The sequence below is a fragment of the Eimeria acervulina genome, genomic scaffold (genome assembly GCF_000499425.1).
Source record: "Eimeria acervulina Houghton genomic scaffold, Eah_scaff129, whole genome shotgun sequence".
Classification (NCBI taxonomy): Eukaryota; Apicomplexa; class Conoidasida; order Eucoccidiorida; family Eimeriidae; genus Eimeria; species Eimeria acervulina.
Genome location: NW_013550297.1, coordinates 17,655 through 35,625, shown reverse-complemented (window position 1 = coordinate 35,625; position 17,971 = coordinate 17,655). Strand labels below are relative to the sequence as shown.

General features: G+C 51.5%; 3 protein-coding genes across 3 annotated transcripts; 1 reads left to right on the top strand and 2 right to left on the bottom strand.

Moving 5' to 3' along the window:
• Positions 1-4,550: 4,550 nt before the first annotated feature.
• Positions 4,551-7,641, top strand: EAH_00019290 (hypothetical protein, conserved; the record flags this gene model as incomplete). Its single annotated transcript, XM_013397357.1, has 8 exons — positions 4,551-4,654; positions 4,902-5,038; positions 5,166-5,673; positions 5,826-6,114; positions 6,420-6,502; positions 6,753-6,875; positions 7,051-7,148; positions 7,532-7,641. 8 exons carry the CDS (start codon positions 4,551-4,553, stop codon positions 7,639-7,641), a joined length of 1,452 nt encoding a protein of 483 aa, XP_013252811.1.
• A 730-nt stretch (positions 7,642-8,371) lies between these two features.
• EAH_00019280 (hypothetical protein, conserved) lies at positions 8,372-10,362 on the bottom strand (the record flags this gene model as incomplete). The annotated part of the gene is made up of 5 exons (XM_013397356.1): positions 8,372-8,437; positions 8,793-8,938; positions 9,219-9,478; positions 9,616-10,031; positions 10,165-10,362. 5 exons carry the CDS (start codon positions 10,360-10,362, stop codon positions 8,372-8,374), a joined length of 1,086 nt encoding a protein of 361 aa, XP_013252810.1.
• Positions 10,363-13,152: 2,790 nt separating this feature from the next.
• EAH_00019270 (hypothetical protein, conserved) lies at positions 13,153-16,614 on the bottom strand (the record flags this gene model as incomplete). Its single annotated transcript, XM_013397355.1, has 1 exon — positions 13,153-16,614. The coding sequence occupies one exon, from the start codon at positions 16,612-16,614 to the stop codon at positions 13,153-13,155; it is 3,462 nt and encodes a 1,153-aa protein (XP_013252809.1).
• Positions 16,615-17,971: the final 1,357 nt, after the last annotated feature.

Here is a 17,971-nt window from a genome sequence, read left to right as displayed (position 1 = left end):
CAAGCATTCGTATCCCCACACACCTGCAGGATGTTTTACATGCGCAGATAGACAGGTTTCTAGGGGGATCTCCCCATGCCCGACCCCCACAATGAAACCGCTTCGCTCTCGGATTCGCGAGGTCTCCAACAATAGGTCTCCTAGGATGCCGAAGAGCCTGGGAGCCGTAAATGAAAGAGTTCCCACGCATTCAAGTCCATGATCATGAAGGCGGCGTCAGGCTAACATTTTTATTGCACTTGGCAATTACCGGCGCACTGCCGCGTCGACGCCACAGTGGCAGCCATTGACCCTACCAGCGACGCTGGCCACACTTTGGTAGAATACCTGAAAATATGATTGTACTAATGAGACATCCTACGTATCACTCTCCGTTATTTAGGCGCTTCAGGAACCATTTTGTCGTCTAAAGAAGCCTCCACGTACACTGCCGCTTCGATAGGTTCCCCTCTGGTTCAACCGGTCTCCGACAGGTGGGCATTGAATCCGAACAGCGATTTTTCGATGGAAAAAGTTTTCAGCGTTGAAAGAACTTAAGTTTGTTCATATTGAACTCCACACTGCTTTCTTCAGCTACAGCAAGCGCGCAAGCCCGTCCAACCCATTTATATTGCCAGGTAGCTTACTGGCGAGTAAAAGGCTTCCGAGTGAAAAATAAAAAGTAAATTCGAGTTGCCTATATTTATATGGTCAGGTAGGTCAGCGGCGAGTAAAAGGCTTCTAAGTAAAAGATACGAAGTAATATCGAGCTTTCTGCCAATATTGGGGAGTTAAGTCCTCGTGAGAGGCTTATGATGCATTTCGTGACTGCATGCGTCTCTTGCCAACTAGTAGCCAGTAGCATACTCTGCCCGAAGTTGATGCATAATGCTTCTTCCGTACAGGCCTCCTACGAAGGGCCAAGTAAGCGTTCAGAAATTGTTTACGGTGTTAGTGCTGATAGCAAAGGGACTTTGGTCGTGATTGTACATCAGGCTGCCTTGCAGTCAAAAACGGTACACAGGCCAACTTTGAATACAGCATAGGTGGCTTGGTTGTGCCTGAGTAGGATGTTTCTCTGCAGCATTCGTTGCACCGAACTGCGTTGCATGCGAAGGCACCTTTCAGCATTAGTTGCAAGGAGATGCGCTCCAACGCATGCCATTGCTCCTCTCCCACAGCCCTAGGCCCTTGGGCTGCTGCGCACAGAACGTCTGGGAGCTGGAGGGAATGTCGGCTGCTTTTTACCAACTCCTACCGTAATTTCTTTAGTTCGATGGCAGCTCACAACGGTACGGGATAAGATTGCGGGCTGTCGTTATATACGGCGCATGCAGCGTAGTACTCAAGTTACGCGCGAAGCATTGGTTCAATAGAGCACATACGCCTTCGTTTTCATGCAAGGAATTACCTTCTTAAGGCTTCCTCTCTCTGCTGCGGAAGTTGAACAAGATGCGGCAATGATAGACGGCATTCGGACGTGGCCAATATACACCGGTACACTGGCTCTGATGTTGAAGGTCCTTCTTCGCGTGTCGTACTAACGTGGTTTCGCCCCTCAATTTCTTCGCATTGCCGCTCCTCTTACATACATACTGACAAGCAACAAACAACTTTTGGGGGCGGAAAGAGAATGCGGCCGTTACAAGCGCCATCGGCCACCTACCATTGCCCTCAGTAGTCGCGCTCCCTGATTTCGACAAGTTTCTATCCCTCGCAACCAATTCCAGTGATACAGAAGTTGGATTGATGCACTCTCAGCATGTCAGAGATTTGGAAAGGCTCCAAATCAACTCATTCCACTCATCCTGTCTCTCGGAGAAACCCATGTACCTGGTACATAAAAAGGAGCTCCGTGCGGTCTGGTAAGGAGTAAAAATGCTGGCATTACTTATTTGGAGGTCCCCCACAACTCAACCTGATCAACAGTCCCTGGTGCACCTCACAAAGAGTTTCCAATGCTACGAGAGCGAAGATGTCCTGTGGCTTTGCCAGCTCGCGGAGTAAGGGCTTGCAAACGGACTCTGCTGATTAAACGGTCCAGATTTATTTTGAAGATTTTCTTTGTGCAGAAAGCATAATCACGCTATAGCGGGCCATGAGGGGGTAAGCACAACAGGGGAACGAGTGGCTAGGTACTTCCGGAGGCACAGAGCGCGCCGGTCAGCGAAGGAACCTCTCCCCACTTCTCCAGAATGGCAGGAATTAGTTCTATATTCAGGTTCTTGCAGGGTCTGCCGGTCCTCTGGTGAACCTGAACGGATACTTCAATGGATTTTATAGTTGGCTTGGCATCGATCAGAGACTGCGATGGGATTCACGTCGTCGTCGGTAGACCTAGAAAGTATGCCCACTTCATCCCCTGTTCAAGTTCGATTACAGCAGAGGGAGTGGCCCACTTCTTCAATAATCATTCTTAGAGGCTCCAATGTTTTCCGAATAGCACCAGTACTGACGGCGACCCGAAGTTTGTTAGCCCCTCCTGGCGCGAATTTATGAAGCGGCCCAGTTCCAACCATAACGCGAGCGGTGCGAATCACTTTGAGGAAGGTCAAAAGGAAGGCACAAACAGCGCGCCGGTGCGGTGTTTGCGACTGTATACACAGAATAATTCTTGAAGTAACTTGACTTCCTCCCTTGTGTGGAATGGGTTCACAAAGCAACCGTGTACTCTTCAAGCGTTGTCCTCCGGCATCCACGCATCACAGCAAAAGTTTGTTTTCTGAGACGGCGTCAGAGTTGGTAACTTGAAGCCCTCTCATACGTTTGTAACTTCCGAGTTAGATGCACTGCTTGGAGCAACGCTGGAACATATGAGAAAAACCCAAAAGCGCCAGCCAAGCATCACCAGCAGACGACATTCAGGAGGCATTTTCAACCAAGGCGACTTGGTTTTAATGGGTTTGCGCGCTGTCTGCAGTGGTCCAGAGCAGCCGGAAAAGCTCTCCGTACGTTGAATAGGGCTCTTTGCTGTTCGTTTTCGGGAAAAAAAAGGCTGGCCTACACTGCCCGCTTGCCTCCAGCGGAAAGATCTCATCCCGCCGCCAATTGTGCTGTTCTAGAACGGTTCTGGGAATCACCGAACTATTCTCCAACTCTCTCTACAAGTCGGTAGCAATGTGACTGCGAGAGGGCGCAACTGGAGGAGACTGAGGGCCTGGACACACGCGTGAGTGTTCACAGAGGAAACGAAAAACAGATGTCTGAAGCCCATCCGACTAAAAATGTCTTTAAGCCGAAAACAGTCCATGAAGAGTACCTCCGTTCCTGCCGATCGTTCATATATGATGGGCGGCCCGACGTGGAGGAAATAGAGGAATTCCTTGCTCTGCTTTGCATGACTACGTTTCTCGCCAAAAAGCACTGCTAAAAGAGTTACAGTTGCTAGTTGGTACTAGCATATTCTCTATCATATGGATAGGCATGGCAATGATCGTTTTGCCGAAGCGAAATAAGCAGTATTAGGCAGCGGATCTGAACACTGGAGGTAGACAGCAGCTGGCCTCCCATGGGTTGCAGCGCAATTTGCCCCAACTCGTGTTGCAAGGCAAACCCACGTGGAAGCCTGCCCAAGCTCCACCTGCTACGTACGCTAGCACTGTTGACAATCGCTAAAAATTTACTTGGCCTTCACTAGCCAACCTGCACGCAAGCAGAAATATGCATGCAACTCTAGGCAGAGTATGCTATACAGTAGACGGCCATGTCGTTTTCTGGGGCCGTTGATTGACTGTCGAAGCTGCGTAGCAAGAACCCCAAATTCAAAAAAGGGAGGCGCATATACAAAAATGCATTTCTTGGCGAATTTTGTTCATCATTGTGGAGGTACAAATCGCACCACACCGCGGGGTGTGCTATTATGGGAGGACAGCAACACTTAGCAACCGGTGTGTGCGCTTAAAAGTCGACTGTGTGTGATGTTATTAAAATCTATTTGCACTTGCATTGCTGTTTTTATACGTAATTGTATGGGGTAATTTGGCGGAAGAAGGACGGAAGCTCTACGGGGCGAAAGGGAGAGGCGCGACTGCAGGGCCTGGCGGTCAACAGCTGCCCCGCCACTGCAGCGGCAACACCGTGCAGGAGGAGCTGTTGCTGTGCTGTGGGGAAATTTTAAATCGTAATCTCCCGGTACATAGTAAATATTTATTCTCGGCCTTTCACTCGCTTCCAACAGAGCAGCGAGGGTAAGAAGTCTGCCCTGCTGGGACCACGCCCTCGTACACCATAGCAAGGGTGCTCCCTGTTTTGCTGTGGCTCCGTCTCCTTCGCTATTTTTCGAATGTTTGAAAACATATCTATTTGTACAGCATCCTGGAGTGTATGTGCGTCTCTTTATGTCTTTCGTTATCTCCCCACCCCTTCGGCGGCCAGGGGGGCGGTCGACTGGAGGCCGCCGCGCCAACTGGATTTTCGCGTTACTCAGTTGCGCGTGTCTTCCGTTGTAGAGTGTGAGGGTACCAGGGTATTACCTCTATTAGGTTATTCAATAGGTCAGTGTCATTTGAGCGGGGCAAACTTGGCATGTGCCCTCTGCACACCCCATTCGTGTTCGCATGCATTTGCTGCAGATGGCGGAGTCTTTCACTGTTGATTCCGTTGACACTGGGTCTCCTTCGTTCACCCTGAACAGTGGTCCGTACAGGAACATCCCGGTGTATGTACACCAGGCAAAGTAAGTGTACAGCAGGCACAGTAAGGATGAACCAGGAGCCGTCCCAGCTGCACGCTGCTTTTCTCTCTGTACATTCTGTTGGTATGCGTCTCCAGTCTCGGAGAGGTGGCTCTATACTGGTCAAGTCCCTGTCAAATACGAGTTATGGCCAGTAGCATAGTGCAGGCCGTTACTCTCGTCTAATATTCAGTAACTCCACTTGCCTTCTCTACTTTGCGTGTCATTGGACTGTCCTGTTATCTTGCAGGGGCCTGCCCGCAGATGCTTGGGAACAGGTCCGCACAAACCCCCTTTTCGGGGAATGGGCCTCTAACCTCTGCCACGAGGGTAGATTGAAGGTAGACCGCATCACCATTCAGCAGCTGAAGCCGGAGATATGCATCAGTAAGGCCATCATATTCAGGCGTAACAACAGCAGCGGTGGGAGCAGCTACAGAAGAAGTTTGTGCAGATATGGGTTTGCAAGTGCATGCTGGGTAGACGGGATGTCGGTGGTTGTTTGCGTTTGCAGACGTGGAGGCGACAACCAGCCAAGGTACCTCTGTGAATGGGCCAGTGGTACTGCGGCCGATGCAGTCAGCTGTCCTGATAGTGTTGCGTAACTCGGTAACGAATTTGGAGCTTTGTGTATTCTGCAAGAGGCCGGATCTCTCGAGTGGTCTGTGTGAGAGCTTGGCTTTGGTAGAGGGCAGCTTTGACCAACAGGGGAAGCTGGAGGGCCCATGTGCCGCTCTGCTGGAGAAGCATCTAAACCTCTCCCTGCACAGAGACGACTGTGTGGATCTGTTGACGGCTGCGCATGGAAGGGCAGTTGGCGACTCGGGGGTTACTTGCTGCCCTTCCTCAGCAACGTCGGAGGCGCCTCCAGCCATTAGGTCGCGGCTTCTGTTGTACCGAAGTGTCGTTGCACCGGAAGTGCTGCAGCAGCTAGAACATGATGTGGGAAGGACCAAGAGACACGGGTTTCCCCCAGCGACCATTGGTTCGGCTGAGGAAGGAGAAGGCCTTTTGGGCCTGAGGTAGGCATCAGGGATTGATCCTCCTTGCTGTTTAGCGCTCTCTTCTATACCGCATTGTTCTGTGCCACTTCACAAGCGCGTCACGCGAGGCGAAGTGATTTAGGACACCGCTGCAGGGTTTCTGCGGATGCTGCCGCTTGCTTACGCTGCAGTGTGGTGTACATGGGCGATACATGGCGTGCAACATTGGATCCTCGCGCAGTTTTTGCTCTCTTCCTTCTCGTCGAGTTTCGTTACCACCAGCTGAAGCTTCCGAAACCTCCGAGAGACGCAGCACACGATGGCAAGGGCCTGGCCCGTAGGGGTGATGGTGTCGGCAATACCACCCTCGGAGCGCCCCCCAAGAAGGCGGCCGCTCAATTCCGGAAGATATCTTCGCTGACTCCCCTCTGCACGGGCGTCAATTTGCGTGTAAAAGTTGTCGAGCCAATCAAACCCGCAGTAAGGAGGAAAAGGCGGGGGGAAAAGCAGAAGGGATGCACCCTCCGAATTCCTTGCGCTGCCGAGCTATGGCTAATCCGTTTAACTACTTTGCCGCCTAGGGGATACTGTAGCCCTTTTTGTTTATTTTGAGAAGGGAATTGGAGGGGACGGGCTAGAAGCGGCAAAATACGGTAGATCAGGTGTATCGGTCGACGCCAACTGCGTGGAGTTTGGCGTTGGGTTGCCGTGATGGGCACCCGGGGCTCAATAATAACGCTCTTGATGTTTGTGAACTTTTTTGTGGTCTCTGCCTTAACACGCAGCCCGACGTCATTCTTCCCAGGGGTCAGGCCATCAAGCGAGCCACCATGGTTGTAGGTGACGATGAAGCAATGATAACTCTAAAGTGAGCGTGTGCAGCTATAGTTGGGGCAGTAATAACTGCTGCTGATGCAGCAGCGGCAACAGTGGGTTCGTCTGAAAAGTCATGATCAGCTCTGTTCCTGCCCATCTGCTTGCTTATGTGCGGCGAAAGTTGCTGACAGTAGCCTTTTGCAGTAGGGCAGGGTTATGCGGCGCGAATTTACTGGTGGATTGGTATTCGTGGACATAATGAGCCTTGTTTTGCTGCTGTCGAGCGCTTGTCTCCATCTCAGCTTGGAAGGTGGTCAGCTTGAGCTACCCGACGTGGTAAATACACCCCTCTTAATCAGAAATGCAAAGATCAAAATGGAAGAAGGACACATGAGACTTGCAGTCGACAAATGGGGAAAGATTTCGTAAGACCTGGCGCTGACTTTCCCTTTGCTGCTATTCCATTGTCGTTGCCGATGCTCAAATTCTAGCCAGGAAGGCTGCAGCTGATGTGGCCTGATGCTCTGTGGTGCTTATATTTTTGTTCCTCTTTTTCCCTTCCTTGATGTGGGTTCTACTGGTGATGTGGTTTGATTGTAGCGATGCCCGGGACGATGACTTTAAGGACTTCAATTTTTCAGTTTGCACCGCCAGAGATATGAGTGAACAGGAGTACGAGTTGGTGCACATGCCGGGAGGTGAGCAGGACACATCGGAGGGGAATGGCGGACGTGCCGGCGGGGGCCCGCCCTTCTCCGGCAGGGGGCGGAACCTAAGGGGAAGAGGCCGTGGGGGCTTCAGAGGTGGAAGGGGAAGGAGGGGCATGTAAAGTGAAGCCTTCTTGAGGCGCGGTACGTTTTCCTACGTGTGCGCAAGATACCTGGCAGCTCTCAGATCGCCGTCACCAGTATATAAGTACAGGTCCGAATGTTCCGGCGTGTTATGCCAGTGCATGTCCATTTTCTGTTACAGTCCACTAAGTTTGCAAGCGGATAAAAATTCATGAGATGAATCCTATACCCATGTAAGTCGAGGAAAGTGCAGGCCAGCAATCTCCCTCTCCTTTATGTTGTTCCTGCAGGACAGTTTGCTGAGGCAGGAAAGGCACGTGCGGCTAACGGGACACCGAGTGCTGTTGTATCGTTGCGGCAGCGCGCGTTATCAGCTGCACCAGTATTGCTCGCGGCCTGAGCTGCAGCGGTGGCACTAAATCTTCTGGGGTTGCAGCAGTTGCAGTCTCCACAGCAGAGTGTTTGCTGTGTGATAAACGGCCGGCTGCCAGAAGCCCAGTTGGCGGCTACTGCATGAACATGCGGCTTCAAGCACAAGACAAAGAAGGGAAGGTAATGATGGCCCCTATATACAGTGCATACCTTCCGCTACCGGCACACCAGGGTCGTAGCATCGATCGAACGATTTTACCTTAAGCTATACTCATGCGTGGTATGCGCCGGCACTCCGGTGTGTATTTCGTGGCGCCCATGTGGGCACGAATATGCGTTTGTGTACTTTGGTAGATCCCTTGTATCTTTAGGACGAGCGTTCTCTGCGTAATTAGGGTAGCTTTGGTGCGCAGACAGTTGACAGCTAAAAGCGCAAGAGGAGACTGAATTTACAGCAAGTTAGCTGTGATAGACCAGTGATGCAACTCTGCAACAAGGGTCTAAGGCTTTTCAGAGCCGGCGGTACTGTGCGAGGACGGAGGTTTGGTGTGTTCTCGGGGGGGAGAGCCAGGAAAACTGTTTTGGTGAAAAGCCCTTTCAATGCTGTACGACTTCGACCCCGGCGAGTTCAAGCACGCCCGCCCTCAGCGGGGCCTTTACAGGCATCTCTGTTTCCGGGTGCCGGCTTCTGCGCTTTTCCCAAGCAACGCAGCATCGCTCATAACGTGCGTGATGTAAAGCATTTCCAGTGCTTTCCATCAAGAGGCTGCAGCCTCTGACGAAAGCCCCTCGTTATCGTTGCCAAGATCTTCCCACGATATGTCCTGAACAGAAATGGCCGGGAATGATGAACGATGTAGCAGTGATTGTAGAGGGACGAAGATGTGCTTCAGTCCATTCACTACATACACCTATGTGGATGTGAAATCGTGCACATGCCTCTGCGTATCATCTACGACCTTAGCAAATTTGTCATCATGCGCGGGACAAAATATGTCCATGCATTCGTTCATTCCGGAAGCGTCGATGCATGCTTCGACAGCACAATGGCGGATGAAAACGAGCTTTCAAATGGTGGAAGTGCAAAGAACAAGCTCAACGGGTAAGGCTCAACGATCTGCGGATCCGCAAAGCGCTGAGGGAGGTCTGTGTGGGAAGGAAAATTCTATAGTTTCTCACCTCCTCGCCTTCTGAGTCATATACGGCCTTCGCCGTTGCGCTTATTTTGCTGGCGTGTACATAGACTTGTTCTTCCCGTTCCACCATGTGGCTGACACGGGCGGGGAACCGCCGCCAAAACAGTTCCTCCGTTACTTCCTCGGGCACTGCAGGAGTGCGTAACCAAACATGCATTACATACACTGAGTCTGCAACAACGCCCTTGCGGAGTCGCACATGGAGTGTAACCGAAGAAATCTCGAGCTGCAGTCGCATAGCTTGCTGCTATCTAAACTGGACGGATATGTACGGTCTGCAGCTGTAAGCAAAGCAATAGATTACAACGGCAAAAACATTTGGTGGACCAGGAATAAAAGTGTGGTGGTTAACTGCGGAGGGTACATGGCCTAGAGTCGGACATTAACGGCCAGATGCAGCCAGTGTTACCGGATCTCTGCCGAGCTGCGATGGCATGATCACCCTTCATATATTCCTTTATTTCGACCTCAGACGGCCCCGCGTCTTCGTCGCGTGGTTCATTTTCCGGTGCATATGCCTCAGGGGTGTAGTCGTCAGGTGCAGGCTGCTGGTCCTGTTGCTGCGTGCCGTTCGCACAGCAACTGGGTAACGAGGTCACCGGACCTGGAATGAAGGAAGCATCGGACATCGATAATAGCCCAAAGAGACGCCTGATTGCTGGATCCGCCCTAAAGGTCCGCAGACAAACGACAAAACACCGCCAACGGTGGATCTGCTTCACGGGAACGTATTTCAAACATGCACGAAATAGCTAGTTAAGACAGAATAAAAAAACGACTGTGTCCTACTTATATTCTCTCCTCACCTCCAAGTAGGCACACCCGTCTCTGCGTTTTCCCCCAAGATGCACACATTCGGTTTTTCTGGTGCGCCATCCCTCGAAGTTTCGTTTTGTGTGCAAGCTGAGTGACGGCATGATGGAACAGAGGCCTCGGTTCCGCCTACACAAGTAAGAGTATCATCTAAAGGAGACGGCTCGCAGCAAATGCTGCCGCTGCTCTGCTCCTCGCAAGAGCTGTTGCTGACAATGCTGCTGCAGACACTGGTGGCGCCGATGCTGTGGTTGCTGTCTTCGTCAGTGCTCCTACGGTTGGCACCATCAGGGCTAAGCTGCCCAGATGATTTATTTGTGGGACAGTTTCGTCTGTGTCGTGGAATCCAAGGTGTCGAGTCAGGGGCAATCACTTGACAGATGTCCTTGAAGTCATTCTTCGCGCCTTCCTGAGCGAAAAGCAGCAGCTGCAGCATGCACAATGGCATGCAACGCAAAGCGGATCAGAGAGATAAAGCTCTGTTGGGTGAAACTCCCAGTGCTGACGTTCTCTCGCCGGTGGCTGAGCGTTTCGGGCCCTACGGATTCTACGCCGATTTCCGAGACGAAGTCTGACGCAGAGTTAAGCAACCACTTGCCCCACCCCCCTGTTGCTGTAGAAAGCCGAGATGTTATATTAGACAAAGACAATACAACCCGCTTAGGCCCACTACATTCGTTGAGTTCAGGCAGTTCCTCGTCCTGTGCTGGGCGGTTGCCAGCTGGGCCATTGGGCACCATGGTGGGGCGAGGACTTGGTATTTCGTAGAGAAGAGAAACACAAAAAATTCCCTTTTGTTTTTTAACATTCGATGCACAAGAAGGTTTATTTTGGCTGGCTTTCAGTTCGTAAAGCAGTAGGTCTCGCAGAGGAGACCTGGGACAGTAGTTGGCACCAAGAACACCCCGAGCCAAGACGCATTAACAGGCGTTGACCAACCCAACGAGCAGATTCGGCCTACTAAAATTTCCTCATATCCGCAGAGAAGATGGAGAGAATATTGCAGCTGGGTGTGGTTATCGGCAGCAGACCGCACATGCATAGAAAAGCAAGAAGTTACCCGGTAGTTCAGGGTTTGACTGGGAGCATAGTGGTAACTTTGACGATGCAGAATTGAATGTATGACAATCTAGTTTCGTTAATGCTACGTGTGCATACAGAAGGCAGTTTCTTTCTTGAACACCGTTTAACTGCAGTGCGGCTTCGTCATCCTCCCGAAGTACCCTTTTCCCTTACACTATGCATCCCTTCCAGCGAAACGCAAGCCGTCGTGCCTATTTTCTGCCATACTTTTGTAGTCCCTCTTCTTCTGATTGCCACTAACGAATGGAGAATGACCAAGCTGTGCGGGCCTGTACAGTATTCATCTTAGTAAGACATCTTGGTGCAGAAATGTGCGACTTGTGCGGATGCTCGTCAGAAGTGTATACCTCGATTTACAGACATATTGCGTCCTTTGATGCCCTTGCCGCTGCTGTTGGAGTCTGGAAAGGTGAGGCATACGTTTTTCCCCGAGAGTTCTCGACCTGCTCTCAGGCCCATCGTGAGCGCCAATAGCATGTATCTGGCTGCTCCCTGCGACAGCAGGGAGCAGCCAGATACATGCTATTGCACCAGGCACACCAGGCACTGCACAGGCTGGAAAACCATTACCGTCGAGAAACCTGAAGTTTGGAAAATTTCATGGTGTACTAATGGGCGGATTGACGCTCAAAGTGACTCCCTCCTTAAAGATCGCTATACAGATACACATCTGCACGGTCCATTAATAAAACCTCCATGGAAAAACACCGTAGAAGAGTACCTTGCTTATTCAGCCTCTTCGCGCATGCCCCCTGAACAGGAAGACAGGGGTCTAAAGCCCCAAACGGACGTATTCATAGCATTTTTAGTTAGGCCTAAGCATGGCAGTCGCGTCTTCTCCTGAATTCGGTACTAACAACAAGGACTGCAATCACAAGCACTCACAATAAACTCACAAGCTATTGTGAGGACGAGGTCTCCTGCTCCTGCAAATGCCCTATAGTGCGCTTATTCTGAGTTGGACTAATTGGGAAAATTGTAACAAGGTCTAACGGTCTTCATGCTCTCCGGCTCAGGTTTCGTTGCGCTCTATGCAGCATGAAAAGTGAGGGCACAAGATCCCGCTGCTCGTCAGAGGTATGCCAAATAATTCGTCATTTTACTGAGAAAAATATCATGTTCGCCGGAAAATGCACGACAATAGGATATACGCAGGATAATTGGACAGTTGATGATATAATACACAACCTGCCGTAGCAGCTGCTTCTGTACGATGGCACATTTGGGCAACGCAAAGAAGCACGGTAAAATGCACTACCTCAAATAGCACGGATGGAGACGAGAATACTCTGGACATCGACGTTCTTGCATTCATGTTGGTCCTCCACCACAGAAGATTTTGTGCGCCATGACGCTGTCACGTCCTCCGAAGCATTTCATTTTCGGTAGGAGCCCGGTTACTGCCACAGAGAATGGGGAAGCCACAGTTTGGCGACTGGGGAAGGGATAAGCTGCAAAGCAAACCTTGTGAAGTGGTTCGTTTCGCGTGCTTTGGAATGGTTTTTAGTGAAGTCCGATTATCCTTCAGCGATTTCTGCACGGCATTCGCCAAAGGTTTGCAGGCCGCGGGGAAGTTACAGCCGCTTGGCTGTGGGTATCTCCTAATATATTATTGGTGAGTAGACACTTCGCCGGGTCACTGTGCAATCCACTGAGGTAGTGGAGCATTTGAAGGTGATCCCCCGTAATCTCCATCACCAAGTTTCCTGGGCGCTGTAATATGATTCCTCTGGCGTACCCTATGACCATCAGAGCAGATGGCCATTCAATATTCAGAACAACTGGGGCAATACTTTGCTGCCAGAAGCATCTGAAATCGCTTCCTCCTACACACCTACGGACAGCATTCACCTAATTCAGACAAACCCTGCAGCAATGGGGGAAGCTGTCCCACTAGCGTTGATACTCCGGGTGAAGAGACGTCTCCCTACTCCTCAAGCAAATACTGCCCCGATCCTTGCCACGAAATACAGCATGGCTTCTGTTGCCTGCTCGCATTCCCCTAGGCTAGGAGGCTTCGGTCCTCGCGCCTGCGGTGCCGACGGCGGCTGCCCAGCCCGTCTATCAAGTCATGCACCCTAAAGCCAAGTTCCCTAGAGGCAATTTTCTCCCTATCTCTGGCTGGTAGTCCAGTTTACAGCCAGCACTATAATACGCACAGGCTGGAGGCAGCTATGATTTGTGTACAGACTGCCACGAGTTGTCTAACAGTGTCCATCTCCGAGCTTCTACAAATAGGGACGCACCATATATCCAGTTCACAATAGCAACCCAGCAAAAGCTGTCCAGGAAAAGCCTATGAACAATTTATGGGCAGCAGCATGCAGATGCTCAGGACGCAAGCGGTCTGCGAAGGGCTGTCCGGGAACGCTTGGCAGAGAGGATGCCTGTCGAGTTCCACGCTTCCGAACTGAAAAACTAAAGCAATTGGGGTTTTGCGTAGACGGCTACAAGGGCCGCAAACGGGGTCTGATTTGCCGAGCTGGAAGCAGTACCAAACCGAACATGGCAAGCTCTCTATTTAGGGACTGAAGCGCGCCATTGAACATCTCTGAATTGTCTGCCTGTACACTACAGCATTCTGTAATCGTTGGAACATCGTCTCCCACTTCAGCTACATATGCTTCTGCAGCTTCTGCTGCTGGTGGCTGCAGGTCTACAGTCCAAAATAACTGATGTTGCGAGCAGTATGGGCCCGAAGTATGGTGTTGCCATTCTTGCTTTGTTATGCTCTTTCCCTGCTTCTGCTGCCCTCGTTCCTGCTGCGGAGTGCCCTTCCCTGATGTGGCAGCAACTGCCATTTGCTGCAGAAGGACTACATCCCCAGCAAGGTGCAACAGCAACTGCAAAGAATTAATGACGGCCTGCTCACCTAGTTCTTCTTTCCTCTTACTCTCTTTATGCAATATTTCCTGTTGCAATCTTTGCTGCAGCAGCTCCTGCACATTTCGTGCTGCAGCACTCACAGCTGCTTCGACAATACTGCGCGCTACTGCAAGCTGCGAGCGCCTTCCAGATTCGGCGCCAGCCGCTTCTGCACCAGAAAGCGTAGACGCACTCGCCGATCCGGTGACAGCTGCAACAAGCGCAGCAGCTCCTGCCACCCAGAAATCTTCAGGGAGCGGCTCTCGCGCGCAGCTGCTGAGGATGCTGTCGAGCAGCCCACACACTGCAGGATGAAACGGCAAACGTACAGCCGCAAGACAGGGGTCTAATCCCCTTTTCAGCAGTTCCTTCAGTGGCACGTGTGGATAATGAAACTGCTGTAGCTGCTGCTGAACCGCCGTTAAGGGTTTTTCAAGTACTCCAGGGAGTAGCAACAGGGTTACACGGTTTTTCATGGGCTGCATATTGATAGGCAGTTGCACGACGACGGGCCCCCAAGGGCCCCCGTCAGCACAGCATGGAAGACAACAGCCTAAGGATACGAGTTCGGTCGCCAGAGGGGTGAATGCTCCAGCAGCAGCAGCTGCCGGAAGCAGAAGCAGACAATCCCCCTCAACCGGAGAAGCAATCACGATCTCTCCCGTGGAAGGCAGCGTTATCTGCTTCCGTTGATAGTGGTGGCACTGTCGTTCCTGCTGCTGCTGTAGCTGCTGTTCCACCGGATCGAAATCAGAAATGAAGTCTCTCCAGTCGGTACAAGATAGCCACAGGTCTAGAGACACTTCATTTGGGAGGGCTTGCTGCTCCTGCTGGCGGCGCAAAATGAGATAGGCAGAGAACAGAGCAATGAGCTGCCGCCCTGTTTCACCTGTCATTATATCCTGTTGCTGTAGAAACTTCAGCTGGTGCTGGTGCGCTGGCTTTTCTTCTCCCCTTTTCAATCCTCTACTGTCAAAAATACCGGCCCGTTCATCCCCTGAATCCATGGCTGGTAGCGTCCTTCTATTTACCATTGAATGCTGATGTACCATTGCTCCTGCCCTGCTCCCTTCCGCTGGCTTTATGCTTGCTTCAGCAAGTTCCTCCGAGTCACTTAGAAGGGAAAGGACGCGAACCAGAAAAGCAATTACCGAAACAACACACAACTGCCAAGCGGGCCCCCATACCTCATGCTGCTGCTCCGCCGGCGGCGGCTCTTGCTGCTGTGGTGTATGAATGTTTCGTTCCAAAACCGTAATTGCTGACACACCACGAAAACTTAAACTGCTGCACAACGGAATAGGTGAACAAACATCCCAAACAAAACTTAGCAGCCTCTTCAAGAAAACCACGGAGGCGCACTGCTGCAGCTGCTCATCCTCTGCCTTCAGACGGGCGCATGCAGACACACCCCAGCAGTCCTCAAATGGCGCCCAGCTTATACTGTTGGCGTTCCGTCTGTCGCTGCTGATGTTAGTGCCCGAGAGGAAATGGCAGTAGAGCTGCTCAAACGGCTGGTCGAGAGACACCCTCACAGGGGCAGCAGCATCATCTCTTGTTGCTTTTTCCGAAGCTCCTGCTCCTTCTGCACTGGTGACACTAGCCATCGAAGCAAATGCTTTCAACGCCTCTACAGCCCTGCGGAAACTTTCTTTTTCGTCGAAGTCAATGCAGCAGCAGCCTGTAGCACTAGCTGCTGCGCCTTTACTTGATTCATCGCCCGTAACTTCATCCTTCACAGCACAAGTGGCCAACCGACAAGAGAGGCGCGAGCAGGCAAAGTGAATGGGTCTCCGGTTTCCTATGGGTTGAAGCAACGAGCAGCAAGCGTGAAGGCGGAGTAACAACCTGAGGAAAGCTGGAGCACTTAGCTCAACTGCGGCCGTAGCGGCAGTAGCAGACGCTACATTGCGTGTTGCAGGAGGAATAAACATTGTGCTGCAGTTTACAAAGTAAACAAGCAACGGGACTTCGGCAGCCAGCTTGAAGGAGCGACGGAGAGACTGAGCGAGAACGGTTGCTCGAGTTGCTGAAACGCTAGGTATCCCAGCTTGCGCTGCTCGCTCCGCCGGTGCTTGATCCGCAAACCGTTCGCTTACACCCTCTTCTTTTGCAGGTGTTTGCGTTTCCGACTCATAAAGCGCCCTGAATGCTTCATTTTGGTTTCCAAAATCGCGTTCCAGGAGCAGTAGGGTCGCCGCAGCCATCTGGTCACATTTGCTGCAGTTACTACTGAAGGTGCACTTTCCGTAGCAGGTGCTGTTGCTCATGCTGCTGTTACTGTTGCTCCTACTTCTGCAGGAACCATCTAGATTGTAGAATGCATGCATGCGGTCGAGATGGTCACCCCCAAACTCAAGAAAGTGAAGCAGTACGTAGCGGCTGTCGCTCACCTTCCTCCAAATGCCGTCTCCTTGTTGATGCTGTTGCTGCTGCGTTTGAAGGCCGAACTCAGTGCAAAAGAAGGTGAAGTCTTCAGCAGATAGCAAAGCTGCAGACCGCGCAACGTCCGAATCTAGGAAGGGGAGCTCATCCCGGGACCTGCACACCAAAGCTTCTACTGCTTCAGCTGCTACTGATGCTGCAGTACCTGCGTCCTCCTCGTCTGTTGCCGTGTGTTCTGGCAACCTGTGATGCGGTTGTTTGCGTTCGTCTTCGTCAGTTGTCCCGGTCGTTGTACAGTGATCGCCGGACTCCATCGCCGTGGGTCCTGTTCCCCCATTCGCGGCAGAAAAAACAGCAGCACCACCAGTTCCGCATGGGACTTCCCTTCTGTTCGAAAACTCTCCCTGAATGATGGGCAAGAGAGAGGTGAATGCTGTGTACCTAGGATCTTTCGAAGCTACGAGGGAGTAAAGCAAAGCGCTCTTGCCAGCATTTTGATCTCCCACCAGCAGAAGGCTGACGCAACAACAATCCTGCCTGCTACTTCTGCTGTGGCTGGGAGAAAGCAGCTGCTCGTAGTACTCGTCATGCCTGTCCTGCTGTACGTAAGCCCGGCGCTGTTCTAACCCGAATGGCGTCAGCCGCAACGGTATTGTCATAGTGCCGCTGCGTACGCTAGACTGTGTTTGCTGAACAGTTAACTTGTAAAGAGATACATGGAGCAACAAAGATGTACGAAGACAGAGAACGACAGCAGGGCGGCGTTCTCTGCCGCCCGTCTCTGTGCGCCAGACACCCCACCTGCAGAACCGCGGATCTTCTTCCACTAAGAATCTACATATCAAAAAGCTGGCAAAACGATTACTGGTATGATCTATGAGGAGTCTCCCCTTAGCAGGCTTGCTAGCACGGGAGGGCCGATGTTGCTACTGTTCGTGAGGTTGCAAACGAAGCCGCCGGCTTCGTTGAATCCGCTCTTTCGGGGGGAGATTCTTACATCTTCCAATTATTGAAGCAAAGAAGTCAGGGGAATGGGGATTTCTGCTACTTGAATTTGCAGTGCACGCCAGATGGGCAAACGACGGGGAAGCCATGCCGGGCACTGTTGACCGACTCCGGGGACTTGGATCAACATGAAAGCATTGCGTGCCCTGATTTGACTTGTTGCGGCTGTTGCTGTAGCTTTAGAGGTCCACCACACTGCCTTCACTCGTAAGTAGATCTGAAGATATCTGCTCTCTGGTATAGATGGAAACTGAAATGATAGCAACGAAGGCAAGGCTCCAGTGGCGCTGCCGACCGGCCGCTGAAGACCCCGAGAGCTAAAGATCAAACAATAAAATGCGTTTGCCCCTGTGGTTAACTATTTCTTGCTTTTGGACCTATTTTCTACTTGCTTGGGCAGCTCGTTCGAGAAGGAGCTTCCCTTCCTCCAGCCTGTCCGCGCATGCACATTGCTCTGTGGGATTCCATCAAGGGAACAAGACTAAGTCAGGTGCCAGAAAAAAAAAGAGAAACGCTGTTTTTGAGCACTTTACTTCTCGTATGGCTTGACAATTGGTTGAGAAGCCCTGTCCAACATGCACTTTATGCGCATTTTCCCGCGACGCCCGTTCGTTTTGTTTGCACTGCATGCTGTGGATGCACGCCATAGTGTCTCGACCGAAGAACTTCTTGGGTTAATTCACGTGAAGTTAAATTAGTCTGCTGGAATACATCAGCAGTTGCTAGCCTACGGTACTAGGAAAAGTAATGCTGACTCGAGGTGAACAGCATGTGTAGCTGCTGTCGGTGGGAGCTGGTACACGTATTTCTACTTGAACACCGGCTAGCCACTGAGGGACAAGAAATGTCTAGCAATCCACTAGGGTGTTTTTGCATAGATGAAGACGGGGCTTGGGCGCGCTTGAATTTGCGGCTGACTTGCAGCATGTTGCATGGAAACTCTGCGGGCGTTTGGCAGTATGTATACTCGCGCGTCTCTACAGTATAAATGCGAACTTGCTTGGGTATGCT